Below are 27,918 nucleotides of genomic sequence, written 5' to 3'. Positions count from 1 at the left end.
TTAACGCTGAGGGCATAACGAAGGTAAAGAAGGCGTGGCTACTGCCCAAATCCAAGATGGCCACCAGGAGGCCGTCCGTTCTCGGAAGGGCAGCCCATCCTCGCTCCTAGGAGGCTCAAAGGCTCAAACGCCATTGGCGGAATCGTCGACAGCTCATCCTCCGGCCCCCGCAGGGGGCGGTAATGACAGAGTCCAAGTTTCCGGTTCCGGCAGTACCGGGAGCCGAGTCGAGATGGAGGAAGATGCGACCGGCGGACGGAATTCACTGGGAACGACGGATAGACTGGGGGCTGCGGCCTAGAGGTCTGGGCTTGGAGTTCGCCTCAGACGCGGCGGAGCCGCCGGAGTCTGAGAAGGTAATAAGCCACCGGCTCGGGGTCTCTGACAACTAAGGTCTCTGAGGATCTGCATTTGTCAAGGAGGCAAAGGATGCCTGGGGTGCCAGGCTGTGGTGCCATGCAGTTTTGGGAATGAAGGACAACTGCTGTGAGGCGTCTCTTCCTGGCAGAGGAGCGTGAGATTCGCTGACAGCGAAGAAGCACGGCAGGGGGCACGTTCGAAGAGCCAGAGTTGGGTGTGCGGGGGCCAGGACAGAGGCTGTATAAAGGGGGTGTCCCACGGAGTATCTTGAGAGGATTGTCATGTGTTGTCTGTGATGAGGGATCACGTGGGTACCTATGGAAGACCGAAGGAAAGCTGGGTGGGAATCTCACCATGTCCGAGGTAGGGAGGAGATGATCTCGAAGGAGGGTTCAAAGGCATCCCCAGGCATTCCCCTAGGGAAATGTATATTCAGTAGGACAGGTGGGCAAGCATGTACATGTATTCATGTTCATGTGGTAGATAGCTCCCAGGATGCAGATGCAATAGGGAGAACAGAAGGAATAGAGGGTATTGGTCTCTATTCCCTGTTTCCAGCTGAGAAGGGGGGACCCATGGATGTCTTGTCAGGAGTTGTAGAAGATGATTTGATTTGAAAAGATCCGAATCGATCAAATGGTCATCGTTGTGCTCAGTTCTACTGACAAGTCAGGATGGAGTCAGAGGGCTCCTAACCTACTCATAAGGGTCCCAGAGTCCTGGAGTAGTTGTTACAATTCCTTTTTTTTTTTGGAGACAGAGTCTCGCTGTGTTGTCCAGGCTGGAGTGCAGTAGCGCGATCTTGGCTCACTGTAAGCTCCGCCTTCCAGGTTCACGCCATTCTCCTGCCTCAGCCTCCCCAGCAGCTGGGATTACAGGCGCCCACCACCACACCCGGCTAATTTTTTTTTTTGTATTTTCGGTAGAGACGGGGTTTCACCGTGTTAGCCAGGATGGTCTCGATCTCCTGACCTCGTGATCCACCCGCCTTGGCCTCCTAAAGTGCTGGGATTACAGGCGTGAGCCACCACGCCTGGCCATTACAATTCTTATAAGGCTGACAATCCTTAATACTTAAAGCAATGCTCCCCAAACTTATATATTATAAAAGTTTGGTTCTTATTCAGCAGGTCTAGGGTGCACCCTGAAATTCTGTATTTCTAACAGGCTCCCAGATGATGCCCATGATGCAAGTCCGTGGACCACCTTGGGTGGCAAGGACTTAGAGCATCACTGTCCAGTAGAACTTTCTGTAATGATAATGCTTTACTGTTAACAAAATGCCTTCACAATTATTAACTCATATGAGTTGCACTACAACTCTTATACAGCATTGATAGGCTTTATTAGCCTGATTCAACAGACAAGGAAACTGAATTTCAGTGAAGTGACTTGGTTCCAGTCTTACACTACTGAGTAATGGAAGTGAAATTCAACATGGATCTCCCGATTGCTGGTGTTCTTTCTGTTGTATGACCTTGCCTTCCAGGTGACACTGCCTTCTCTCGAGCCAGAATCTTATCCCAGAACCTAGTGAATAGTCAGTCCCATGTGAATTTTCTGGTACAAGGAGAGTAGAGGTGGAGAGGAGGAGGCATATGCCAATTTGTCCCTTTCCATTGGTGGGGTCAGTAGTGGGAGCTCTGCCTCTAACACTTCACTTGATGACTTCAGGACAAAGTGCTCACTAATTCTGGGTCGCCTGTTAGGTCCCCAGAGGAAGCACTTCAGCATTTGTGCCTGAGCAGTGTTAAAAGGTGGAAGAAAATCTGGAATTGGAGCCATGCACATGAGGGTCTGAGAAAGAGCCCTAAAGAAGTTGGGCTAAGTTGGGAGAAGGGAAGGCTGGAGGAACTTTGCATATGGGTATCTGCAAAGAGGATTTTTCAGAGGGCAAAACAAGAAGAATGGGATTGATACTTCTGCAAGAAGTTTGGAAGTTATGTAACAAAGAGCAGGTTGAGATCCTACCTTTTAGGAGCAGCCTGCCCCCTTTGAAGGGGTAAAGGGAGTGGGTGTAGTGCCCTCTCCCCTTCTGTTGTAGTGGCTTATCCCTCTAAGGCATGACCCTTGGATAGGAGTTACCTGTCTCAGAAAGTCCCCACTTCCTTGTGGGAGTTTAAAATAGATTGGCGTAGTGAGAGATGGAGACAAGGTGGGAAATTGGATCCTGTCTTAGGATTTCTCATCAGGAGATGCTGGTACTTAGTGTTTCAGCTTGATAAATTGAGAAAGTGCCATGAAACCAGGTCCTGGAACAGAATCCCTGGTTGCTCTGTCGTTTAGCTGCTCTGACCCTCTGCCCTGTAGAGCACGCATTTTGCATGTGCCTGGCAGGAGGCCCTCCTGCTTGAACCCAGCTGTATTTGTCTGTGTTGACAAGGTGACTGCTCAGCCACTAAGCTTGGTCACTCCACAGACACACTAGGAAAGCAGAGGCAGTTCTTGGTTTCTCTGGAACAGAGCTGCAAGAACTCTCTGGGCATCTGCATGGCCAGGAGCTTTTGCTTAACTGTTGAGTGACCTGCAGCCATAAGGGCATTAATTCTGCCTTCCAGAGGTGGGAATGACTTGGCCTTAAACAGTGATTTGTGTTAGAATTCTTCAAATCCCATAAGGTAGAAGGCATGGTGGAGTAGAGAAGAAATCTTGGCTCATATCTGCCTCTTCCATTGATCAGCTATGTGACCTTGGGCCTGTTACTTTTAACGTAACTGACCCTCCATTTCCTCATTTATCAGAAGTGTCTAACTGTACACAAGTGAAATTGTAAGGATTACATGAGGTAGTAGACAGTCAGTCAATCCTGTTGTTTTTCTGTGTCTTCTCACCTCTCACTGGTACTGGAAGTATGATCTTGCGACCCTGGATGGCAGCCACTCTGGGGCAAGAGAGACAGTGACCACCTTTTGAAGGGCTCAAAGGAAAATATTATCCCACGGGACTTAGTGGGTCCTCCAGGCTGAGGCTGGGGAGGAGGGTCACCCTTGCCTACAGCAAGTGGCATATCATTGTTCTAGGGGTTCTCTTGACGGCAGAACTTTGCCTGCAGCTCATTTTCCACAGTCTAGATTTTCCAGTCTTGCCAATCCAGTTGACTTCTATCTTCTCATTTCCAAGCCTTTGTTCTCTCCCTTTCACTGTCTACATGGATTATCCTTAATTCAAACTGCTTTGTCCTGTAGGAAGCCTGTGCGAGTTATGTGCACCTCCCTCAATCCTTACCTTGAAGCTGAGGTTTTCCCTCAGTTCTCAAGTACTCAGTTTGTACTGCAAGTAGTCCCTATGTTAACGAAAGTTATACAGTCCAGCTCAGGGAATCCTGAAAAGCTGCCCTTGCTTCCATGGTAACCAAAAGGCAGTTCTCATGGAATAAAAGCTACCTGAAGCCTCAGTTAGGACCTTTGGTTGGGGAAGGTGGTTGAGGATGGACTGTGATTAGATGCTTGGCATGAGGTTTGCTACTGGAACTGCTAGTGTAGAATGTTTCAGCCCCCTAGAGTTGTCCCTGTTTTGTGGCTACCTCCTTTCTCTGGGATTTCTCTTAAAGTCTGGGGAGCCCCTGCTTCTCACTTCCTGGAATTTATCTTCCCACTCTCCCTTTCTGGCTGAAAATTTCTAGTATCTTACAGAACAGTGGTGGGCTACACTGGAGCACATCATATTACCACTAAATACATCTAATAAATGATATCCTCTGATTTGACATTTCCTAAATGTGAAGCTCCTGATTTTATACAGTTTTGAAATTAGTAAGCTTGTTAGTTTTGTTTGAAATTCTAGGCATTGGATACACTTAACATAAGGGCTACATGTGCATTAACATGCTCTGGTTTCCTTCCGTCTGTATCTTTTTTTTTTTTTCGAGATGGAGTCTCACTCTTGTCTCCTAGGCTGGAGTGCAGTGGTGTGATCACAGCTCACTGCAGCCTCAACCTCCTGGGCTCAGGTGAGCCTCCTACCTCAGCCACCCAAGTAGCTGGGACCACAGGTGCATGCCAACATGCCCGGCTAACTTACTATTTTTTTTTTTTTTTGAGATGAGATGGAGTCTTGCTCTGTCGCCCAGGCTGGAGTGCAGTGGCGCGATCTCGGCTCACTGCAAGCTCCGCCTCCCGGGTGCCCACCATTCTCCTGCCTCAGCCTCCTGAGTAGCTGGGACTACAGGCGCCTGCCACCATGCCCGGCTAATTTTTTGTATTTTTGGTAGAGACGGGGTTTCACCGTGCTGGCTAACTTATTTTTATATATTGTAGAGACGGAGTCTCCCTATGTTGCCTAGGCTGGCCTTGAACTCCTGGGCTCAAGTGATCGTCCCACCTTCACCTCCCAAAGTGTTGGGATTATAGGTGTGAGCCACCATGTCCAGCCTTTTCCTCTGTATCTTGTGTCCATTCCCCAGAGCAATACTGTGTCTTCTTGAACAGACGGTTTCTTTTTTTTTTTTTTTTTTTTTTTTTTTTGAGACAGAGTCTCACCCTGTCGCCCAGGCTGGAGTGCAGTGGCCGGATCTCAGCTCACTGCAAGCTCTGCCTCCCGGGTTCACGCCATTCTCCTGCCTCAGCCTCCCCAGTAGCTGGGACTACAGGCGCCTGCCACCTCGCCCGGCTAGTGTTTTGTATTTTTAGTAGAGACGGGGTTTCACCGGGTTAGCCAGGAGGGACTCGATCTCCTGACCTCGTGATCCGCCCGTCTTGGCCTCCCACAGTGCTGGGATTACAGGCTTGAGCCACCGCGCCTGGCCGAACAGACGGTTTCTTGAAGTCAGAGTCTATCTCCTCTGTCACTTCTCCCCCTTCATTATCTAAGACTGAGGTTGTGGTTTATACGCTTAGAGTTGAAAGCATGCAGTCCAACATGTTCTGTACTCTGTAGTTCTCCAGACTCTCCAGGGAAACTACTTAGCTCTCAGGTGGTTCTTTTCTGTTTTTCTCAGAGTTAGTTATCTAATAACTGAAGAGGACTCTGCCCTTTGGCCTGTTCCTGACTTTCTAAATCCTTTTGCTGGAGGAAAGGGAGGTGGTGGGGGGTGCCCTGTGGTGTGAAAGCCCCACTTGCCCACACTTTCTTCCAATGCAGACGGGAGAAAATATCATGTAAATGTAGTGACTGTGGGTCAGGGGAGCTCTGAGAGGCCAACATGGGAAACCGGAGACAAAATGAGTCAGTTGGCGATCAGAGGCACCCTGCTGCGGGTGCAAGGCCAAAGGTGATGCCTCCTCAGTAGGCCCCGGAGCGTCAAAACTGGAACAGTCCCTTTCAGCCTTCAGGAGCCTCCCAAATTCACTTAGTGACGTCCCATTCACCTGCTTAAAGGCCCTGCATCCTGTCAGGTAGTTGGTTTGTCCACAGCATCCTGAGCTCTGCCTGGGTGAGCCAGACAAAAAGAATGGTCCCTGGTCAGGGTAGTGACACCAGGGCCCAGAGAGGCAGAGAGTCGGGATAGAAGATCCTGTAAGCTGGGGTAGGGAGCTGAGAAGTCCATGGAGCCAGGGGAATCACTGAAGTGAGGGACAATTTCTGGAGGAGGGAAACTGAGTAAGGAAGGCCTGGCCAAAGACAGAGAAGGGGACAGTATCCTGATCTATGAAGGAAGACTCAAGTGCAGATTGACAGAGCCAGGTTGGGTGGAGTCCAAGCTTTGGGCAAGTGAGTGTCCTGGAGATGAGATCTGAGAATGGGACTTCAGAGCCCAGCCAGAAAGGAAAAGCACAAAGCTCTGACCTCCTTCTTCACATCCCTCCATGCTGCTCAAATCCCAGGTCTTCAGGCACCATGGAGGACAAACGCAACATCCAGATCATCGAGTGGGAACACCTGGACAAGAAGAAGTTCTACGTGTTTGGTGTGGCAATGACAATGATGATCCGTGTCAGTGTCTACCCATTCACCCTCATCCGCACCCGGTTGCAAGTTCAGAAGGGGAAGAGCCTCTACCATGGGACCTTCGATGCCTTCATCAAGATCCTGCGAGCAGATGGTATCACTGGCCTCTACCGAGGGTTCCTGGTCAATACCTTCACCCTCATCTCTGGCCAGTGTTATGTCACCACTTATGAGCTCACCCGGAAGTTTGTAGCTGACTACAGCCAGAGTAACACAGTCAAATCACTGGTGGCTGGTGGCTCAGCCTCCCTTGTGGCCCAGAGCATCACAGTACCCATTGATGTAGTCTCCCAACACCTCATGATGCAGCGCAAGGGTGAGAAAATGGGCCGCTTTCAGGTGCGGGGGATCCCAGAGGGACAAGGGGTAGTTGCCTTTGGCCAAACCAAGGACATCATCAGGCAGATCCTGCGGGCTGATGGGCTTCGCGGCTTCTATCGAGGCTATGTGGCTTCACTGCTTACCTATATCCCAAACAGTGCTGTCTGGTGGCCCTTCTATCACTTCTACGCAGGTAAGCAGGGGCCAGGACAGTGGGGGAGGAAAGTGGGATTTCTAATGGGGCTGAGATACTGTTGCTTTGTGCATGTTAGAGTGAAGGTGAGATTTAATGGGGGAATGGATCATTCATTCAGCAAATGTTTGAATCCAAGAGGATTTAAAGATGCATAAAACATAGTTTTTACCTTCAAGGAGCTTCTAATGTAGTGAGGGAAGCAGACAGGTAAAAAGACTGGAACAGTGTGTAGCATATGCTCTGTGTGCTTTGGAGTCACTGGAAGGTGGGGGAGGACAAAAGCCATGGGATGTTTAGGATTTGAAGATAAATCTGACGGGTAATAGTGAGCTTTTGAGTTGGATGTTTTCCTCAGCTTTTTTTTTTTTTTTTTTTTTGAGATGGAATCTCACTCTGTCACCTAGGCTGGAGCGCCGTGGTGAGATCTTGGCTCACTGCAACCTCCATCTCCCAGATTCAAGTGATTCTTGTACCTCCCTACTACTCCTGAGTAGCTGGGACTATAGGCGTGTGCCACCATGGCTGGCTAACTTTTGTATTTTTAGTAGAGATGAGATTTCACCATGTTGGTCAGGCTGTTCTGTAGCTCCTGACCTTGTGATCTGCCTGCCTCGGCCTCCCAAAGTGCTGGGATTACAGGAGTGAGCCACCAGCCCCTCAGCATTTTAAATTCAAAGTGTGATATAACTTTGAACCTCTCCACTCCTATAATGTATCTTTGTTCATAAGACATTTTACTTTTTAAGTATTTCCTGTTTCCTAGAAATGGGGTTACTGAGTCAAAGATAACATTTTTGAGGGCTTCCATAAACATACTGCCAGATTGCCTTCTCAAAGGGCACAGTGCATTGTTGAAGAGCAGGACTTGAGTGTGCCTGCTACCCTGGGACATCCATCCACAGCTTTGAGTAACCACAAAACTCCCGTTAGGGCAGCCTATGTTTGCAGCCTCCCTAATCCCTGCTGTTGGCTCACAGCCCTTGGTAGTGGGCATTCTGTCCCACCCCATTGGAAACTTTTCTGACCAAAATTTTGATGCCTTCTTAACCTGTAATGATTTTGTTTCTGTGGCTCTGTATTTTCCTGGTGCTCTTTTGTTTTTCTGATTATTGCTTCTTTCTTCTTTCTTCTTCCTTCTTCCTCTTCCTCTTTTTCCTCTTCCTCTTCTTCCTTCCTCCTCCTCTTCCTCCTCTTCTTCTTTCTTCTTTTCTTCTTCCTTCTTTTTTTCTTCTTCCTTTTCTTCTTCTTCTTTTTTTGCTAGCTCTATTACTTCTATTTAGCACAATGCTTCCTCTGGGGTATTTGTTAAAAGTCAGGTTCCTGGACTCTACCCTGACCCTTTAATGTTAAAAAAGCTTCCCAGAAAAAACAACAACAACAACAACAACAACAACAACAACAACGCTTCCCAGGAAATGTGAGCATCTTCTCTGGAGTCTGTCTTTAGCCCTCTCTCCTCACTTGACTGCATTTACAATTAGAGCTGCATTTTTCTGATGTGCCCATCATCTCTACTTGCATTCTCAGACTAGCCTGTCGAGAGCTCTGGACAGGCATTCTGACTGTAGGACTTCTCTATCTAGATGCATCTACTTATGTCTAAAACTTTTTCAAGTAACTAGTCTTCATCCCAAGCTGGCTGTCTTTTCTGACTTACTTTCATTGGTCAGTGGCCTTGTTATTCTTCAGATTACTGAGACTGAAGTCTTGGGGATTGTGCTTGACCACTCCTTCTTTCTTGTTCCCACGTCTAGTCCTGGTAACTCTAGAATTTCTCTCCCAACTTTCTCTTCATTCCTACCACCTTCCCTGGAAACCATGCCTCTGTTACCTTCCTCCCGGACTACTCTATCAGTGTTCTAGCTGTTCCCTCCAGAGTTCTCTTCCTTCCTGTCCACATACATCTCTAATGGACTGACCTTTTCGACTGGAGTTGTCATGTTCAGTGGCTTCCACTGCTTACTGAGTAAAATCCAAACTCTTCAGCCTGACTTCAGCCTCCCTTAACAGTGAAATCTCTTGCTTCTCCCCTAGGTATAGGCAGTCTGTGCTGTAGCCTGGGCAGGTAGTGCACAATTCCTCAACCACACATCACCTCTCCTACCACCGTGTTTTGTTCCTGCCACCCCTCTACCTAGATGCCTCCCAGGTTTGCTTACCCCTGGTGCAATCATGACTTACCTTAAGTGCTCCTTATTGCCTCCTCTTCCTTCCTCTCTATGTAACCCTTAACCCAGAAGTGATCTTTCCCCTTTTTCTTCCCCATGACATTGAATCTTTCTTTCTTTTTTTTTTTTTTTTTTTTTTTTTTGAGACGGAGTCTGGCTCTGTCACCCAGGCTGGAGCGCAGTGGCCGGATCTCAGCTCACTGCAAGCTCCGCCTCCCAGGTTTGCACCATTCTCCTGCCTCAGCCTCCCGAGTAGCTGGGACTACAGGCGCCGCCACCTCGCCCGGCTAGTTTTTTGTAGTTTTTAGTAGAGACGGGGTTTCACCGTCTTAGCCAGGATGGTCTCGATCTCCTGACCTCGTGATCCGCCCATCTCGGCCTCCCAAAGTGCTGGGATTACAGGCTTGAGCCACCGCGCCTGGCCGACATTGAATGCGCCTGGCCGACATTGAATCTTTCTTAAGGCAGTTATACATTTGCCTTGATGTTATTTGTGTGTGCCTTATCTCTTCTACTGAAGGGAGAGGAAACTAACATTTATTGAATGCCCATGTGTGCCAGGGCTCTGTTTGAGGGCTTGCATATCTCATAATTCCAATCTCACAATAATCCTGTGATGTAAGTGTTCTATAAGAACAGGGACCATGTCTGTTTTTGTTCACTATTGTTCCTCCCAACACCTAGCTCAGGGTCTGGTGAACCTTAATTGCTCAGTAAATATTTTTTGAATTAATAGACTGGTTCTTGCCACTCCCTTTTGCTTAAAATCTGCCAATGCTGCCTTACTGGCATCTAGAATAAAATCAATTTTCCTTTCCATGGTCTATACATCTCTATTGATGTGACTCCTATCTGCTTTTCCAGCCCCACCTCGTGCCACTCTCCTCTTCCTCACTGCTCTTCCCTCAGTTTCTGATATACATCAAGCTCTGTTCTTGCCTCAATGCCTTTGCAGATAATGTTCTCTGCCTGGACATCCTTTCCCCTGTTCTTTATGTGGTTGGCTCCTTCTCATGCTTCAGGCTTCAGCTTACACGTCACCTTTGCGAAAAGGACTTTATTTTATTGGAAAGAGGGCTCTTTCTGTTTTATTTTATTTTATTTTATTTTATTTTATTTTATTTTATTTATTTTATTTATTTTTTTTGAGACAGAGTCTGGCTCTGTCGCCCAGGCTGGAGTACAGTGGCCGGATCTCAGCTCACTGCAAGCTCCGCCTCCCGGGTTTTACGCCATTCTCCTGCCTCAGCCTCCCGAGTAGCTGGGACTACAGGCGCCCGCCACCTCGTCCGGCTAGTTTTTTTTTTTTTTTTTTTTTTTTTAGTAGAGATGGGGTTTCACCGTGTTAGCCAGGATGGTCTCGATTTCCTGACCTCATGATTCGCCCGTCTCGGCCTCCCAAAGTGCTGGGATTACAGGCTTGAGCCACCACGCCCGGCCAGCTCTTTCTGTTTTATATTTCAGCACCTTCTTTCCTTCTTAGTACTTGTCATAATTTGCAGTTATTTTACCCCCAACTCCCAGCTTCTTAGTTAGAATATAAATTCCATGAAGGCATCTCCCTGTCCATGTCTCTGTTCTATGTCTGGTACTTATCATGGTGCCTGGCATCCATTATTAAGTAAATACTCATTTATATCATTAAATACTTGTCCAAAGTCAAGCCAGTCTTAGCCAAGAGGGATTTAAACCAAGTCAGCCTTAGTTCATCTTTTGCCTAGTAGATAAGAGATTCTTAAATGTTTCTTGAATGACTAATGGAGAAAAATGAAAGATGTGGAGTCCCTCCTTCCCTCTCTTCCCTCTTTCCTTCTTTCATTTCCCCCCTTCCTTCCTTCCTTCCTTCCTTCCTTCCTTCCTTCCTTCCTTCCTTCCTTCCTTCCTTCCTTCCTTCCTTCCTTCCTTCCTTCCCTCCCTCCCTCCCTCCCTCCCTCCCTCCCTCCCTCCCTCCCTTTTCCCACTCTGTCGCCCAGGCTGGAGTGCAGTGGCACGATCTTGGCTCACTGCAAGCTCCACCTCCTGGGTTCATGCCATTCTCCTGCCTCAGCCTCCAGAGTCGCTGGGACTACGGGCTGCCCGCCACCATGCCCAGCTAAGTTTTTTGTATTTTTAGTAGAGACGGGGTTTCACCGTGTTAGCCAAGATGGTTTTGATCTCCTGAGCTTGTCATCCACCCGCCTCAGCCTCCCAAAGTGCTGAGATTACAGGCATGAGCCACCGCGCCCGGCCCTTTCTTCTTCTTCTTTTTTTTTTGAGATGGAGTTTCGCTCTTGTTGCCCAAGCTGGAGTACAATGGTGTGATCTAGGCTTACCGCAACCTCCACCTCCCAGGTTCAAGCGATTCTCCTGCTTCAGCCTCTCAAGTAGCTGGGATTACAGGCATGAGCCGCCACGCCTGGCTAATTTTGTTTTTTTAGTAGAGATGGGGTTTCTTCATGTTGGCCAGACTGGTCTCAAACTCCTGATGTCAGGTGATCCGCCTGCCTCGGCCTCCCAAAGCGCTGGGATTACAGGTGTGAGCCACCATGCCCTGTCTGACATGGAGTTATTTCTACCACTTTCTTGCTTTTGTGTTTCATCTTCTCCCCAAGCCCCAGGAAAATGGCATATGTGCATGATTAAAATCGGAGTCTGGATCCTGCTATAGCTTGCAGGCCTGAAGGCCATAATAGACAGGCCCAAGGAGGCAGGCAGTGCCAGTTCAGATGCTACAGTTGTTTTTTTTTGTTTGTTTCCAACAGAGTTTTACTGTTGTTGCCCAGGCTGGAGTGCAATGGCATGATCTTGGCTCACTGCAACTTTTAACTCCCGGGTTCAAGCAATTCTCCTGCCTCAGCCTACCAAGTAGGTAGGATTACAGGTGCCCGCTGCCCCACCCGGTGAATTTTTTGTATTTTTAGTAGAGACGGGGTTTCACTATGTTGGCCAGGCTAGTCTTGAACTCCTGACCTCAAGTGATCCACCCACCTCAGCCTTCAAAAGGCGTAAGCCACCATGCCTGGCCCAGATGCTATAGTTTAATGATTGCAAAATGCCTTATTCTTGGGAGAAACAGGACACCAGTGAGGCTGAGCCACTAGTTCACTTTGTTTCTGTTTGTATGCTGATTCTGGGGAAGACAGTAATTAGAACTGGGGAAGAGGTGGTTCTGGTGAGGTTTAGGGAATTCTGCCATGCCACCTGAGACTTGGAAGCTCTCATTTCTGCCCTGCCAGCTTCCACCTCCCTACTTCTCCTGGCCACAAACTAAAACTAGGAGCATGAGGGAAAAAAAAAAATTTTTTTTTTTTTGAGACGGGGTTTCACTCTTGTCGCCCAGGCTGGAATGCAATGGTGTGATCTTGGCTCTCTGCAACCTCCATCTCCCGGGTTCAAGCAATTCTCCTGCCTCAGCCTCCCGAGTAGCTGGAATTATAGGCATGCACCATCACACCTGGCTAATTTTGTATTTTTAGTAGAGATGGGGTTTCTCCATGTTGGTCAGACTGGTCTCAAACTCCCGACCTCAGGTGATCCGCCTGCCTCTGCCTCCCAAAGTGCTGGGATTACAGGCGTGAGCCACCGTGTCCGGCTGAGGAAAAAATTCTGAAAGGTATGACAACTGAACTATAGAAGAGAAAATCCTAAGTGACTTACCTCTTGGATCTCATATGCTGTTCCTTCCCTTACTCATGCTGCTCCAGGGTACTGGACTTGGCTGCCCCTCGAACACTTGCTGTATGCTTGTCCTCAGGACCCTTGCATAGAATGTTATCCCTTCTTTGAAAGCTCTGTCCACAGATCCATGTGGCTTGCACTGTCTCCTTCAGGTCTTTGCTCAGACTTCACCTTCTTGAAATGGGCTTTCATCCTTTATCCCTGAGAGGTCTGAGAAAAAAAATAAAAGATAAAATGGCAACGCCTTCCCCTCCACCCTTGGCCTCCCTATCTCCCTTTCCTGCTTTATTTTTATGTATAGCACATACCTGCTGACATAACTGTGTATTTTGCTTTTTTATTTGTTTATTATCTCTTCACACTAGAATATAAATTTCCTAAGCACAGGAATTTGGGGCTTTTTTATTTACTGTTAAATCCTCAGGACCCAAGATGACCAGCTCATGGTAGTCGCTCAATAAATCTTTGTTGAATAAATGAATGAACATGTTGTCTTTCACCTCCAGAGAGAGTAAAAAGAAAATTCAATTGCAGGTAGACTTCTCAGTGGTACTGGGATGGGTTAACCTGGGTACCATTCTATCTTCATTAGCATTTTGAAAGATGAATTTTCTTTCTTGATATAAGCTGGAGAAAAGTGCTCTTTGTAGGATGTGACTTTCTATTTTAATATTGTTTTTATTTTTAAAAACATGCACATGTTTCAAAATTCAAAAGTTAAGAAAGGGTATGTAGTATGCAACAAAAAGACTGACCCACTTGGTTCCCAGTGTCACTGGTTTTTATTTAATTTTTAATCTCTCTTTTTTTTTTTTTTTGAGATGGAGTCTTGCTCTCTCACCCAGGCTGGAGTGCAGTGGTGCAATCTCAGCTCACTGCAACCTCTGCCTTGTGGGTTCAAGTGATTCTCCTGCCTCAGCCTCCCGAATAGATGGGATTACAGGTGTGCACCACCACGTCTGGTTAATTTTTGTATTTTTGGTAGAGACAGGGTTTCACCATGTTGGCCAGGCTGGTCTCAAACTCCTGACCTCAGGTGATCTGCCCACCTCTGCCTTCCAAAGTGCTGGGATTACAGGCGTGAGCCACCACATCCAGCTTTAATTTTTCTTTGAGACAGGGTCTTACTCTGACGACCAGGCTGGAGTGCAGTGGCGTGATCAGGGCTCACTGCAGCCTCTACTTCCAGGACTCAGGCGATCCTCCCACTTCAGCCTCCCAAGTTGCTGGGACTACAGGCCTGCGCCACCATGCCCAGCTAATTTTTGTATTTTTGGTAGAGGAGGAGTTTCACCATGTTGTCCAGTCTGGTCGCAAACTCCTGGGCTCAAGTGATCTACCCTTCTTGGCCTCCCAAAGTGCTAGGATTACAGGCTTGAGCCACCACTCCCTGGCCATGTCACTGGTTTTTAATGTATCCTACCAAAGTTACTCAATGTATTCCCTCTCTAAGGAATCTTGTCCTGTTTAAATGGATGATGTTGGCCAGGTGCAGTGACTCGCACCTGTAATTTGGGAGCTGAGGTGAGAGGATTGCTTGAGTCCAGGAGTTTAAGACCAGCCTGCACAACATAGTGAGACCCCGTCTCTACAAAACTTTTTTTTTTTTTTTTTGGGACAGAGTCTCGCTCTGTCGCCTAGGTTGGAGTGCAGTGGCGCGATCTCCGCTCACTGCAATCTCCCTGCCTCCTGGGTTCACGCCATCCTCCTGCCTCAGCCTCCCGAGTAGCTGGGACCACAGGCGCCCACCACCATGCCTGGCTAATTTTTTTTTTTTTTTTTTTTTTTGAGACGGAGTCTTGCTCTGTCACCCAGGCTGGAGTGCAGTGGCGCGATCTCGGCTCACTGCAAGCTCCGCCTCCCGGGTTCACGCCATTGTCCTGCCTCAGCCTCCCGAGTAGCTGGGACTACAGGCACCCACCACCACGCCTAGCTAATTTTTTGTATTTTTAGTAGAGACGGGGTTTCACCGTGTTAGCTAGGATGGTCTTGATCGCTTGACCTTGTGATCCGCCCGCCTGGGCCTCCCACAGTGCTAGGATTATAGGCGTGAACCACCGCGGCCGGCACTACAAAACATTTTTTAAAAAATTAGCTGGGCATGGTGGCATAAGCCTATAGACCCAACTACTGGGGAGGCTGAGATGGGAAGATTGCTTGAGCCCGGGAGAGTGAGGCTGCAGTGAGCCATGATCATGCCGCTGCACTCCAACCTGTGTGACACAGCAAGACCCTGTCTCGAAAAAAAAAAATCAATCAAAATAAATGGGTGATATTTCTAAGATGACTCCTGGAAAGGGCCTGAGACTTAATAATTTTTTGAAGGAAGCAGAGAAAATAAAAGATAGGAGTTAGGTGTCTAAGGTGGCGAAGAGCGGAGGGCTGGTCTGGGTTGGGAAAGCCACCTGGTAGAAGCAGCAAGCACAGTGAGGCCAGACCGGTAGTGCCTTGTGTCTTGAGCCGTTGTCTTTCCCTGGATTCCAGAGCAGCTCTCCTACCTGTGTCCTAAGGAGTGCCCTCACATTGTCTTCCAAGCCGTCTCAGGGCCCCTGGCTGCAGCCACTGCCTCCATCCTCACCAATCCCATGGATGTCATACGAACCCGCGTGCAGGTAAGACTGGCCACTTCCCTCACCCTCCTCCTGGAGAAACCATTAGAAGCATGACCTTCAAGTCCTCCAGTGTTGCCCTGACCTCTTTGTTTCCTGGCCCTCTAGTCCAGTCCGTCTTCTCCTGAACATCTAAGCCCCTTCTATGTGCTTAGCATCTACAGAAGCCAGCCCACAGCCAGGTGCAGTGGCTCACTCCTGTAATCCCAGCATTTTGGGAGGCCAAGGTGGGCAGATCACCTGAGCCCAGGAGTTCGAGACCAGCCTGGCCAACATGGTGAAACCCTGTCTCTAGTAAAAATAAAACATTAGCTGGGTGTGTTGGCATGTGCCTGTAGTCCCAGCTACTCAGGAGGCTGAGGCAGGAGAATCACTCGAACCCAGAGGTGGAGGTTGCATTGAGCCGAAATCACGCCAGTGCACTCCAGCCTGGGTGACAGAGTGAGACTCTGTCTCAAAAAAAAAAAAAAAAAAAGAAGCCCGCCCAGCACTTAAAAGTACCTGGAAGGCTTCTCACTCTGTCTGCTACCTTGCATACCTCTCCTCCATCACATGCCCATACCTCCAGGAAATCTTACTGGTTTCTTCCAGCCTTTACTGGAGTCCTATTCCATAGCCTATTAGCATAGCCTGTCAACAACTCTTTCCTTTACCTTGCAGGTTTGTGATTATAAGCAATATTGATTTCAGTTAATTCATAAGTCTGTCTGGTTTTTCCAGTAGGCCGTAAGTTCTTTATGGATTATGAGAGTGACTTTTCTTAAATAGGTTTCACAGATTTTATGGTGTGGATGCAGCAAAACCCTGACAAAGCCCTTAGTAATGCCTGTCTTCAGTCAGCTTAAAGACAGTTACACAGCACTTAGACCAAGGAAATAGAATCTGAATGATGATATGTAATATGCAAATAGTAGGTGTTGCCATATAAAGTTTTATGTCTGATTTGAGGTAGAGAATCAAAGTTGTACAAGAGAATGAAGTCACTGGGTTATGGTGAGGGGAGCAGGGAAGGAAAATAGCCTTAACAGGTTAGGGATAAAATCAGCTTCCCTAGTACCAGGATGTTGGGAAGGAGATAAGTAATAAATATAGGTATTTTTGTTTCTAGGAAAGAATGCCCCCTCATTTGAAAATGAATACACTGGCATCTGGTTGGTTTGCAAATAATAAAGCACACAGGGTCAGTCCTCATTCTTTCCTGAGCTTTATTCTGGGCGATCTAGGAGGAGATCCAAGGGAAAGGACAGGTCTCTACTTTGAGGAGCTTCCAGGCTGGAAAGACCCAGAGGCATAGGTGAAAAAGTCCTTGACATGGCTGTGGAAAAAGTAGAAGGGTTAGGGAAGCAGAGATGGTCACAGGAGAGAGTATTGGAGAGGAAGAAGGGAGTTTGTAGGAGGGTGCTGAAGGAGGTGGGGCGGAAGCAGGAGATGTTCTTAGCCATGGCTGGGATACCTTGTGAAGGTCATATCATATAAGGGGCAGTATGAACAAGGAGTGCATCTGTCCTGTATTGGCCAAGGGGCTGAGGGGTGGTTTATAAAGGTATAGTTTAGGGGTCAGGGAGGGTGTGGAACTGTTGAGAAAGAAGAGAGAAGTGATTTCTGCTTGGCCAGGCTTTCAGTGTGATAGGGAAGATGCCTGTATTTGTTCACGGGGTGTGTGAGAGATGGCAGAGATGGAGAGGAAGGTTCCAGCTCTAGAACTTCGAGGGATTGAAACGATCAGAATCAAAATCAGACTGGCAGAGCTGCAGAGGGTCTTAGAGAGGATTTAACCCAGCCTCCCTGAGACCAAAGAGCAACATCCAGTTCAAAGACTCATACCTACATAGATTATCTCATGATATCTATGATAGTTAACATTTATTGTACACTGAAATGATCTGCCACCACTGTTTTAGTATTTATGAATATTATTTTCTTTCTTGCTTATAACAACCTCATGGTGCGGGTACTATTATCACTCTTTTATATTTGAGGAAATTGGGACACAAATTGTTAAATTACCCAATGTTATGTTGTTAGTAGGCTGGGGAGCAGAATTCAAACTTAGGCAGTCAGGCACCAGGGCTTATACTAAATCACTCTGCCGTACCATCCCTCACAAGCAGAATCCACACCTTCCGACGTCTGAGTCTAGTTCTCCCCACTTTAGCCTAAGGCCGAGGGAGATTGAGCAGACGGGCTCTGACTACAGACAACACAGCCCTCCACTGTGTTGATTTTTCCAGGTTGAGGGTAAGAACTCCATCATCCTGACCTTCAGACAACTGATGGCAGAAGAAGGGCCTTGGGGCCTCATGAAGGGCCTCTCAGCCAGAATCATCTCAGCCACACCTTCCACCATTGTCATTGTGGTGGGCTATGAGAGCCTCAAGAAACTTAGCCTCCGACCTGAGCTGGTGGACTCGAGACACTGGTAACCAGTGGTGGGGAGAGAAGCCTGCTGTTTTCCACACTACCGTGGGTCAGGGGCAGAGTGGAGAGGATGGCACCCTCTCCAGATGCCCCCACCACACACCCAGCCCTGCCCTGGGCCAGGTGGCCTATCTGGGATAGGGATGGAGACTTTGAACTGCTCTTGCTGAAGAGGCTCCACACCTGGATCCCTTGCCCCCACTATTTAAAATTCTCTTCTTAGCTGGGCTCCCTCACTCAGTCCCTGTATTCCATACTGGCCTAAAGGCCCCACCCCCACCTGCTAGCCCTTCTTCTGGCTTCCCCCTCCGTCTGTGTCCCTGAGACCCTGAGAAGAGCTGTACATAGAGCTTGCTTACTACCACTGGTTCTTCCTCTTGGGCTTTCAGCCCAGATTCCAAGCAGCTGCTATCAGCCCTCTCTCCCTTCATCTCTTAGCCTTGCTTATTTTTATTTTGGGACCGAGCTGCCCACTAGATGACTCTGCTTTTCCCTGCTCTTGGGGCTAAGGTGCCAGGCACTTATTTGCACAGGGAGCAGGAGCAACAAAAAATCTCTGGTTCTCCAGAGCACTCGTCCTCTCTTTGGAGGGGTTATTAGGTTGGGGAGAAATGTTGATACTTTTATTTTGTGTGTGTGTGTGTGTGTGTGTGTGTGTGTGTGAACATCTATGAACCAGGCTATTAGTCCTGCTAAAGCGCCAATCCTGATGTCAGAGCTCACCCCCGTCCTAAGACAGGTAGAAAAATGTAATGTAACTTTTTCCTCAATTCTAGTTCCCTGTCCCTTCAGTCTCAGGAGCCCCAGGAGAGTCTAAGCTGGGGCATCCCCTGGCCCAGAGGACTCCCGTGGTGGGCACAGTTCTAAGTGGGTCAGGCTGTCTTGGGTGCACTGGACTTGAAGCACTACCTTGAGAAGTCAGGTCGAGAAAGCAGTTGATCTAGAAGGCAACAAGAGGGCATGTGTTCCCCAGCACATCTACCCAGGCCAGCAGAGCCAAACCTAGGAGAGGGCAGTGGGGAGATTCTCTGCCCCAGGCGGCCATAACATACACATAAATACCCCAATCACTCAGACTTACGGCAACAAGTGTTGTCTCACTATGGCGATCTCTAAGATCCACATCACTGGATGCGTAGTCATCCCAGTCATGTTACCCTGTGGAGGGATACTGGAAGAACATAAAGAGCAGTTCAGAAAGTCACCCAATACAAGGACCACTGCATTTACCAGCCTGATACTGCCAAGATTATCTGATGCTCTCCTCAGGAGCTAGAAGAGGAGTGCTCCTTCTTCCCTGCCTCATCCTCCCTACTGCTACTCCCCCCAAGCCTGTGTTGCAGGTAGAGAGGTGCAGCAAATAGAGAAGGCATGTCAAACCCTGCATTTCTACCTGAGACGTTTGACCTGGATGATCCTCCAAACTCTATTGGTCCCGCCCCCCGGGAAAGGCCGTGGTGCCGATTTGAAAGGTGCTAGCTACCTGAAGCCTTGGTATTTCTTCATAGCTGCCGCACACTCTTCCACCCTGGCCAGAACAGGTTGTGAAAACCGCTTCTCTACCTTCACCGCCACCACTGTCCATCTTGATCTCATCGAGGGTTTTCCCCTTTCACTTGATTTTATTTTTGTTAATCCCTTCCTGCACGTTGTCAAGAGAGTCCTCCAGTTTCTATCCAGCAATGTTCACATCCAAAGGGTTGGACCCACCAGTCATTCTGAATCTTCCTGCCCCTCCTCACCGCTTTACCCTGAGAACCACAAATATAATGGAAGCAGTGGGGCCCCCTCCCCCACCATCTCTGTAAGCTCATCCTAGCAAGACCTGTAGAGACCCTAGAGACTTCAGTCCTTCCTCACCATGGCGCAGTGGGGAAAGTGGCAATGGGGAAAGTGTCTCGGACGGGAGGTAGGATCCTGCCACTCGCGTCTTAAGTGTTTCTCCCCCAAGACTTTCCTTCTGTTTTGTTTTGTGCAGTATTTTACAGCCCCTCTTGTGTTTTATTTGTTTCTCGTACACACATGCAGTTTTAAGGGTGATGTGTGTATAATTAAAGGGACCCTTGGCCCATACTTTCCTAATTCTTTAGGGACTGCGATTGGGTTTGACTGAAATATATTTTGGTGGGGAATGGGACTGTGGACTTCCATTCTCCCTAAACTGGAGTTTTGGTCGGTAACCAAAGCTAAAAGAAACCTCTGGGAGACTGGCCAAGACAGGAAACCTGATTGGAGCACTGAGAATGAAAAGGCAGACTCTCTGAACGTTTGATGAAATGGACTCTTGTGAATATTCACTGTTGCACTGTAGGAAGTCTCTGAAGTGTAATTAAAAGTTTTTATTGAGCTCCTGAGCTTTCGCTTGCGCATATTTTTCGGGTCGCGGACATCCCACCGCGCAAAGCCTCCCCTTTCTGCGACACTCAGCCTCCGATGACTTTCCCGCCCCCGTCCTGCTCGGTGACAGACGTTCTACCGCTTCCAATCGGAGGCGCCCGTCGTGGGAGCGGCCAATCGGTAACTCCGGCGGGCGGGGAGGCCGGGCCAGTTAGATTTGGCGGTTCAACTTCAACATGGCCGAAGCAAGCAGCGCCAATCTAGGCGGCGGCTGTGAGGAAAAAAGGCATGAGGGGTCGTCTCCAGAGTCTGTGCCACCCGGCACTACCATTTCGAGGGTGAAGCTCCTCGACACCATGGTGGACACTTTTCTTCAGAAGCTGGTCGCCGCCGGCAGGTAAAGTGGAGGGAGCCGCGGTGGGAGGGTTTGTCCGCACCGAAGCTCAAATCCCGCGAGATCAGGACGGTCGCAGGCCGGCGCGCGGTCACGTAGGTCCACGGCGGGGGCGGGGCAGTCGGACCAGGCGACCCAGTCAAATTCTGAGCCGGAGGAATCAGGGTATTCACGCACCGATAATCTGTAGCGGGGGATAGCTAGGTACTCTTTCCTCCAGGAAGCCCCGTTTTCACTAAAGCTTCAGGTGGCTGGGAGGAGAGAGACAGCCATTGCAAATTAGAGCAGGGTTTTTTTTTTTTTTTTTTTTTTTTTTTAATCTTTGAGATAGGGCCTTGCGCTGTCGCCCAGGCTGGAGTGCAGTGGTGTGATCACTGCCGTCTCGACCTCCTGGGCTCAAGCGATCTTCCCGCCCCAGCTTCCCAAGTAGCCGGGACTACAGGCTCGGGCTACCGCGCCCGTCTACAGATCAGGGTTTAAGTCGCGGCCCACCACTATATGAGCAAGACGTAAGCCCCCTGTCCCTATTCGGCTCCTTATCAGTCAAATGGCAACAATAGTACCTTTCTCATAGGGTCGTTTTGAGAATTAAATGAGTAAATACACCTAAGGCGCCTAGGACAAGACTTGCCACATAGAAATATTTGTTAGCTATTATGAGAATATCTTCTTCACTGGGAGATTGCCAGGACTAAATGTGTTACCATGAAAAGAAACATTTTTCCTGCCTCGACTTTTATTTTATTTATTTTTATTTTTTGAGACGGAGTCTCGCCCTGTCGCCCAGCCTGGAGTGCAATGGTGCGGTCTCGGCTCATTGCAACCTCCGCCTCCCGGGTTCAAATTATTCCCCTGCCTCAGCCTCCCAAGTAGCTGGGATTACAGGCGCCCACCACCACGCCCTGCCAAGTTTTTGTATCTTTACTGGTAGAGACAGAGTTTCACCATGTTGGCCAGGCTGGTCTCGAACTCCTGACCTTGTGATCCACCCGCCTCGGCCTCCCAAAGTACCAGGATTACAGGCGTGAGCCACCGCGCCCGGCATTGACTTTTATACAGTGTATATGATTCAAGAGTTTTGCCCATGATCCCACCACCCCTGCACATCAGTGTTGAAATGCTTCCGAGAGTTCGGAGTCCTGACCACAGGCCTCTCCTCCTCTAGCCCTCTCTATCCCCACTTCTCTGTTCTTTGGCTTCATCAGGACTCTCATTTATTCCCAGTCCATTCCTCCTGGGTTCAGCACTTTACCTTTCCTACACATAATTAATGATCTCTCTTTTCACTCATGACTCATCAAATATTTGAGTGCCTTTTCTGTGTCAGGTGCTGGGGATACCATGAGGCAGACAAGGTCTCTTGTCTTTTTGGAGCTTGCATTCAATGGGTAGAGACACCAACAACATCATTGCATAGCCTGGTAAGATGATAAGGCCAGGGATAGTGACTCATGCCTGTAATCCCAGTGTTTTGGGAGGCTGAGGCAACAGGATCATTTGAGCCTGGAAGTTTGAGGCTTCAGTGAGTTATAATAGCCCCACTGCACTCCAGCCTAGGTGACATTGCAAGACCCTGCCTCTAAAAAAGAAAAAAAAAAGAGATATGAACAGGTAATGATACCACTGGATAGTTTGGTTGCGACGCCCCTTCTGAGAAGTGACATTTCAGCTGAAACTTGAAGGATGAGAAAGAACCAGATAATGATGATGATGATTATTATTGTTATTGTTATTTTGAGGCAGCGTCTAGCTCTGTTTCCCAGGCTGGAGTGCAGTGGCTCCATCTCAGCTCACTGCAGCCTCCACCTCCCGGGGTTCAAGTAATTCTCCCTCAGCCTCCCAGTGCCTGCTACCACAGCCAGCTAATTTTTGTATTTTTAGCAAACACAGGGTTTCACCATGTTGGCCAGGCTGGTCTCAAACTCTTGAACTCAAGCGATCCACTCATGTCTGCCTCCCAAAGTGCTGGGATTACAGGCATGAGCCACCGCACCTAGCCGGAACCACCTTTTTGAAGAATTACAGAAAGAGTGTATAGGCAAAGGGGGCAGCCTGTGCAAAGTCCCTGAGGTGATCAGATATTACAGGAACTGGCAGAGACCTCCTTGGCTACAGCATAGTGATCAGAGTAAAATGAAATGAGGCTGGAGAGGCAGGTGACAGCCTTATCATGCAGGGCCTAGTTTGCCATAATAATGAATTTGATAAAATAATTTGTAATCACTTTTATGAACCAATCATGGCACGTCATCATCATATGTTCTGGCACAGTCCCTCCCTTGTTGTATTTATTTTTCCCTACTCATTCTTGCCCTTGTCTCCCCTCTCACAGCCCCTACTTTCTCTTAGTTATATGTCCCCCATTTATTTATTTACTTATATTTCTTTTAGAGATGAGGTCTTGCTGTGTTGCCCAAGCTGGTCTCAAACTCTGAGGCTCAAGTGATCCTCCCACCTCAGCCTCCCAGAATGCTGGGATTACAGGCATGAGCCACAGTGCCCGGCCCATTTATTTATTTATTTATTTACTTATTTATTTTTGAGACAGGGTCTTGCTCTGTTGTTCAGGCTGGAGTGTGATGGCATGATCTCGGCTCACTGCAACCTCCACCTCTCGGGTTCAAGCAGTTCTCCTGCCTCAGCCTCCCGAGTGGCTGGGTTTACAGGCATGCACCACTACGCCCAGCTAATTTTCATATTTTTAGTAGAGATGGGGTTTTGCCATGTTGGCTAGGCTGGTCTTGAACTCCTGACCTCAGGTGATCTGCCCGCCTCGGCCACTTATTTATAACACAAATATTTATTGACCGTTGACAGTGTCCCAGGGTTTGTTCTGGTTGTTGGAGATAAGTCAGTGATCAAGATGGACAAGGTTCCAATCTTCATGGAGTAGACATTATAGTACCCTTAAAAAAAAATAAAATTGAGCCTGGCACAGTGGCTCACACCTGTAATCCCAGCACTTTGAGAGGCGGAGGTGGGTGGATCACTTGAAGTCAGAAGCGAGACCAGCCTGGCCAACATAGTGAAACCCCATCTCTACTACAAATACAAAAATTAGTCGGGCCTAGTGGCGCATGCCTGTAATCCCTGCTACTTGGGAGGCTGAAGCAGGAAAATCGCTTGAACCTGGTAAGCGGAGGTTGCAGTGAGCCGAGATCGCGCCATTGCACTTTAGCCTGGGCAGCAGAGTGAGACTCTGTCTCAAAAAAATAAATAAAATAAAATAAAATCAGTGTAAAGGAATAGAGAGCAATGGGGAAGAGGAGTCAGGGTGAGGAGGAGGGTAAGGAAGTGGCATTTGATGCATCCTTGTAAAATATGTTATATTTTTGTCTATGTTTTAAATTTATATGAATGATATTGTGCTACATATGCCATTTTTTACTCAACAACATTGTTTTCAGATCTAACCTTGTCAGGCCTGGCGTGGTGGCTCATGCTTGTAATCCCAGCACTTTGGGAGGCCGAGGTGGGTGAATCACTTGAGGTCAGGAATTCGAGACCAGCCTAGCCAACATGGTGAAACCCCATTTCTACTAAAAATACAAAAACTAGCCGGGTGTCATGACGCCCACCAGTAATCTCAGCTGTTTGGGAGGCTGAGGCAGGAGAATCACTTAACCTGGGAGGCGGGGAGGTTGCAGTGAGCTGAGATTGCACCATTGCACTCCAGCCTGGGCAACAGAGCGAGTCTCCACCTCAAAAAAAAAAAAAAAAGATCTAACCATGTTCTAAAAGTGCACATGGTTCATAGCTTCTTAGTGCTGCCTGTCAGTCCTTGATATGCATCCACCACTTACCCATTTCCTATCAGCTCCTCATCCATAAATTATTCCAGGGTGAATATCCTTGTACATTTCCTCAGGAGCTAGTGCTAGAATTTCTCTGAGACATATAACTGGGAGAGGGATCACTAGATCCCAGAGTTTATACCTACCTGTGTTCCATCAGATTACTTTCCAGAAAAGCTGTTCTTGTCGCCCACCTCCTCACCATCACTGGGTTTTTACTATTCTAATATTTGTCATTCTGCCAAGTGTGAAAGGGGTATCTTGTTTTAATTTGTGTGTCCCTGATTCCTGGTAGATTTGGGCATTTCTTCATGTCTTAGTCATTTCGGCTTCCTCTTCTGAGAACTGTCTGCGCATTTCCTCCAGCCTTTGATTTTCAGACCTTTTTAAAAATGGAGTTTTTTGGCCGGGCGCGGTGGCTCAAGCCTGTAATCCCAGCACTTTGGGAGGCCGAGACGGGCGGATCACGAGGTCAGGAGATCGAGACCATCCTGGCTAACATGGTGAAACCCCGTCTCTACTAAAAATACAAAAAAACTAGCCGGGCGAGGTAGTGGGCGCCTGTAGTCCCAGCTACTCGGGAGGCTGAGGCAGGAGAATGGCGTAAACCTGGGAGGCAGAGCTTGCAGTGAGCTGAGATCCGGCCACTGCACTTCAGCCAGGGTGACAGAGCAAGACTCCGTCTCAAAAAAGAAAAAAAAAATGGAGTTTTTTATCTTGTTGATTTGCAGGCAGAGTTGCTAGTATAGAAGGAGATATCTTATCTGCCTATTGGGTGGTAACTTTGTTGATGGTGTCCTTTGAGGAACGGAAGTCTTCAATTAAAAAGCAGCACACATTTTAACTGTTTCCATTTTCCCCTAAGAGGATGACACAGAAGAGAAATGCAGTTATCCCTGCAGACTCTTTATAAGCTGTATGGATCCTCCTGACTCCTTTTCTCAGCCTGTTGACTAACTCAAAGAGCCATTTAAAAAATGCCAGATACAGGCCAGGCGAGGTGGCTCACGCTTGTAATCACCAGCACTTTGGGAGGCTGAGGTGGGCGGATCACAAGGTCAAGAGATTGAGACCATCTTGGCCAACATGGTAAAACCCCATCTCTACTAAAAATACAAAAAAATTAGCTGGGCATGGTGGCGTGCACCTGTAGTCCCAGCTACTGGGGAGGCTGAGGCAGGAGAATTGCTTTACCCTGGGAGGCGGAGATTGCAGTGAGCTGAGATTGTGCCACTGCCTTCCAACCTGGGTGACAGAGCGAGACTCCATCTCAAAAAACAACAACAACAAAAAACAGATATTGCCTAATCCATTTATTTTTTTAATCCTAATTTTCATGTAATTACTTCCATTCATTTTTTTTCACCTTATGATTTGTGCTTTTGGGGTCTTGTTTGTTTTTTTATTTTTATTATTTTTTTTGAGATGGAGTCTCACTCTGTCACCCAGGCTGGAGTGCAGTGGTGTGATCTTGGCTCACTGTAGCCTTCTCCTCGCAGGTTCAAGCAATTATCATGCCTCAGCCTCCCAAGTAGCTGGGACTACAGGTGCCTACCACCATGCTTAGCTAATTTTTATATTTTTAGTAGAGACCGAGGTTTCACCATTTTGGGCAGGCTGGTCTCAAACTCCTGACCTCAGGTGATCTGCACGCCTCAGCCTCCTAAAGTGCTGGGATTACAGGCGTGAGCCACCATGCCTGACCCTTGGGGTCTTTTTTATGAAGAAGACTATGCCCACATCTAGGTCACAAAGATAATCTCCAGTGTTTTCTTCTGTTAGCTGTTTCATCGTTTCACTCTTTAAATCTTTCTTCTGGCTGAATTAAGGTATAAAGTGATCGTCTCAAGCCAGCCTTATTTTTCTGACTTTCCCAAATACCATCAACTACACAGCTCATCTCCATTGCTTGATGGAGCCACCTTACCAAATGGCCAGCTCTGGGCCCACTATGTCCCTGAGTCTTTCTCCTGCCCCACCAATCTGCCTGTCTCTGCCAGCGCATGTGGGTTCTTAAAACCAGACCCTTGTAGGAAACCTTATGTTTGGTCCAGCAAGTCCCATCTTTTCTCTTTATTTATTTAGAGACAGGGTTTTGCTCTGTTGCCCAGTTTGGAGTACAGTGGCACAATCATGGCTCACTGTAGTCTAAACCTCCTGGGCTCAAGTGATCCTCCCAGCATAGCCTCCCAAGTAGCTGGGACTGCAGGTGTATATCACCACACTCAGCTAATTTTATTTTTCTCTTTGAGACTGGGTTCAGCTCTGTAGCCCAGACCGGAGTGCAGTGGCACGATCACAGCTCACTGCAACCTCCACCTCCTCAACTCAGGTGATCCTTCCACCTCAGCCTCCCGAGTAGCTGGGACTGTAGGAACACAGTACCACACCCAGCTAATTTTTGTATTTTTTGTAGAAATGGGGTTTTGAAATGTTGCCCATGCTGGTCTTGAACTCTTGGGTGCAAGTGATCCTCCTGCCTCAGCCTCCTGAGTAGCTGAGACTACGGGCATGTACCACCTCACCTGGCTAATTTTTTAATATTTTTGTTTTAATTTTTTTGTATAAATGGGGTCTTACTGCATTGCCGAGGCTGGTCTCCAACTTCTAGGATCCAACTTCCCAATCCTCCCGCCTCAGCCTCCTAAAGGGCTGATATTACAGGTGTGAACCACTGCGCCCGGCCCATCTCCAAGTTTTCCTCATCTTGGGGCTTTCCGCCACCCTTCCTTTACAACTACCCCTTTCAGCGTTATTAATCACCTCTTTGTTGCTAAATACTTTGGAGATATGTACATATATATGTGTGCATGTGTGTGTGTGTGTGTGTATTTTATTTTTTTTCAGACGGAGTTTCACTCTTGTTGCTCAGACTGGAGTGCAGTGGCGTGATCTCGGCTCACGGCAACCTCCACCTCCTGGGTTCAAACAATTCTCCTTAGCCTCCTGAGTAGCTGGGATTATAGGTGCCCACCATCATGCCCAGCTAATTTTTATATTTTTAGTAGAGATGGGGTTTCACCATGTTAGCCAGGCTGATCTTGAACTCCTAACGTCAGGTGATCCACCTGCCTCAGCCTCCCAAAGGGCTGGGATTACAGGTGTGAGCCACTGCACCCAGCTGGATATATATATATATTTTTTATTTTATTTTATTTTTTTATTTTTTTTTGAGACAGAGTCTCGCTCTGTCGCCCAGGTTGGAGTGCAGTGGCGCGATCTCGGCTCACTGCAAGCTCCGCCTCCCGGGTTCACGCCATTCTCCTGCCTCAGCCTCCCAAGTAGCTGGGACTACAGGCGCCCGCCACCTCGCCCGGCTAGTTTTTCATATTTTTTAGTAGAGACGGGGTTTCACCGTGTTAGCCAGGATGGTCTCCATCTCCTGACCTCGTGATCTGCCCGTCTCGGCCTCCCAAAGTGCTGGGATTACAGGCTTGAGCCACCGCGCCCGGCCTTATATTTTTAAAATATTAACATACTTGCTTTCCTTGTAGCCTTTGACATTGTTAACCACTCCTCTGTTCTTCGGATTTCTCCCTTGGCTTCTGACATCATTCTCTGCCCGTTTACCTGACTAGCTGCTCCTTCCCAGGCTCTTCTTCTCCTATCCTTTAAACATGTGAACGTTGCCCTCTCCTTACTTTCACCCGCTCCTCCCATCTGATGTCTCACTGCTACTGAAAGCCTTTGGTGACTGTCCATTGCTCCTCACCAGGGCTTCCAGGCCCTGCCTACCTCTTGTGCCCCGCTGCACTCATACTCAGCCATACTGACCTCC

At 48.1% G+C, this 27,918-nt stretch overlaps 2 protein-coding genes across 5 annotated transcripts in view; both read left to right on the top strand.

Moving 5' to 3' along the window:
• The first annotated feature begins 40 nt into the window (after positions 1-40).
• On the top strand, positions 41-19,966 carry SLC25A44 (solute carrier family 25 member 44). 2 transcript variants are annotated; one of them, XM_030935606.1, is made up of 4 exons: positions 41-356; positions 6,123-6,562; positions 15,073-15,200; positions 17,429-19,966. In XM_030935606.1, exons 2-4 carry the CDS (start codon positions 6,136-6,138, stop codon positions 17,618-17,620), a joined length of 747 nt encoding a protein of 248 aa, XP_030791466.1. In that variant the 5' UTR covers positions 41-356; positions 6,123-6,135; the 3' UTR covers positions 17,621-19,966. The 2 variants fall into 2 exon arrangements, with proteins under 2 accessions (XP_030791466.1, XP_010364902.1); XM_010366600.2 differs by having other exon boundaries at positions 6,123-6,760.
• A 107-nt stretch (positions 19,967-20,073) lies between these two features.
• LOC104664917 (polyamine-modulated factor 1) overlaps positions 20,074-27,918 on the top strand; it is a 32,067-nt gene continuing 24,222 nt past the window's right edge. The window contains exon 1 of one of the 3 annotated variants that reach the window (XM_010366602.2): positions 20,074-20,349. In XM_010366602.2, coding sequence (XP_010364904.1) covers positions 20,189-20,349 — 161 coding nt within the window. In that variant the 5' untranslated portion in view covers positions 20,074-20,188. The remainder of the gene's footprint in view (positions 20,350-27,918) is intronic. The other 2 variants (XM_030935607.1, XM_010366601.2) reach the window with 2 other exon arrangements.

This window comes from Rhinopithecus roxellana, chromosome 8 (genome assembly GCF_007565055.1).
Source record: "Rhinopithecus roxellana isolate Shanxi Qingling chromosome 8, ASM756505v1, whole genome shotgun sequence".
Lineage (NCBI taxonomy): Eukaryota > Metazoa > Chordata > Mammalia > Primates > Cercopithecidae > Rhinopithecus > Rhinopithecus roxellana.
This window is presented reverse-complemented; position numbering and strand designations above follow the sequence as displayed.

Coding starts and splice junctions, on each gene's coding strand:
- SLC25A44 (XM_010366600.2), top strand. CDS start 6,136: ATGGAGGACAAACGCAACATCCAGATCATCGAGTGGGAACACCTGGAC. Junction 6,761..15,072: donor CTTCTATCACTTCTACGCAG/GTAAGCAGGGGC, acceptor CCTGGATTCCAG/AGCAGCTCTCCTACCTGTGT. Junction 15,201..17,428: donor TCATACGAACCCGCGTGCAG/GTAAGACTGGCC, acceptor TGATTTTTCCAG/GTTGAGGGTAAGAACTCCAT.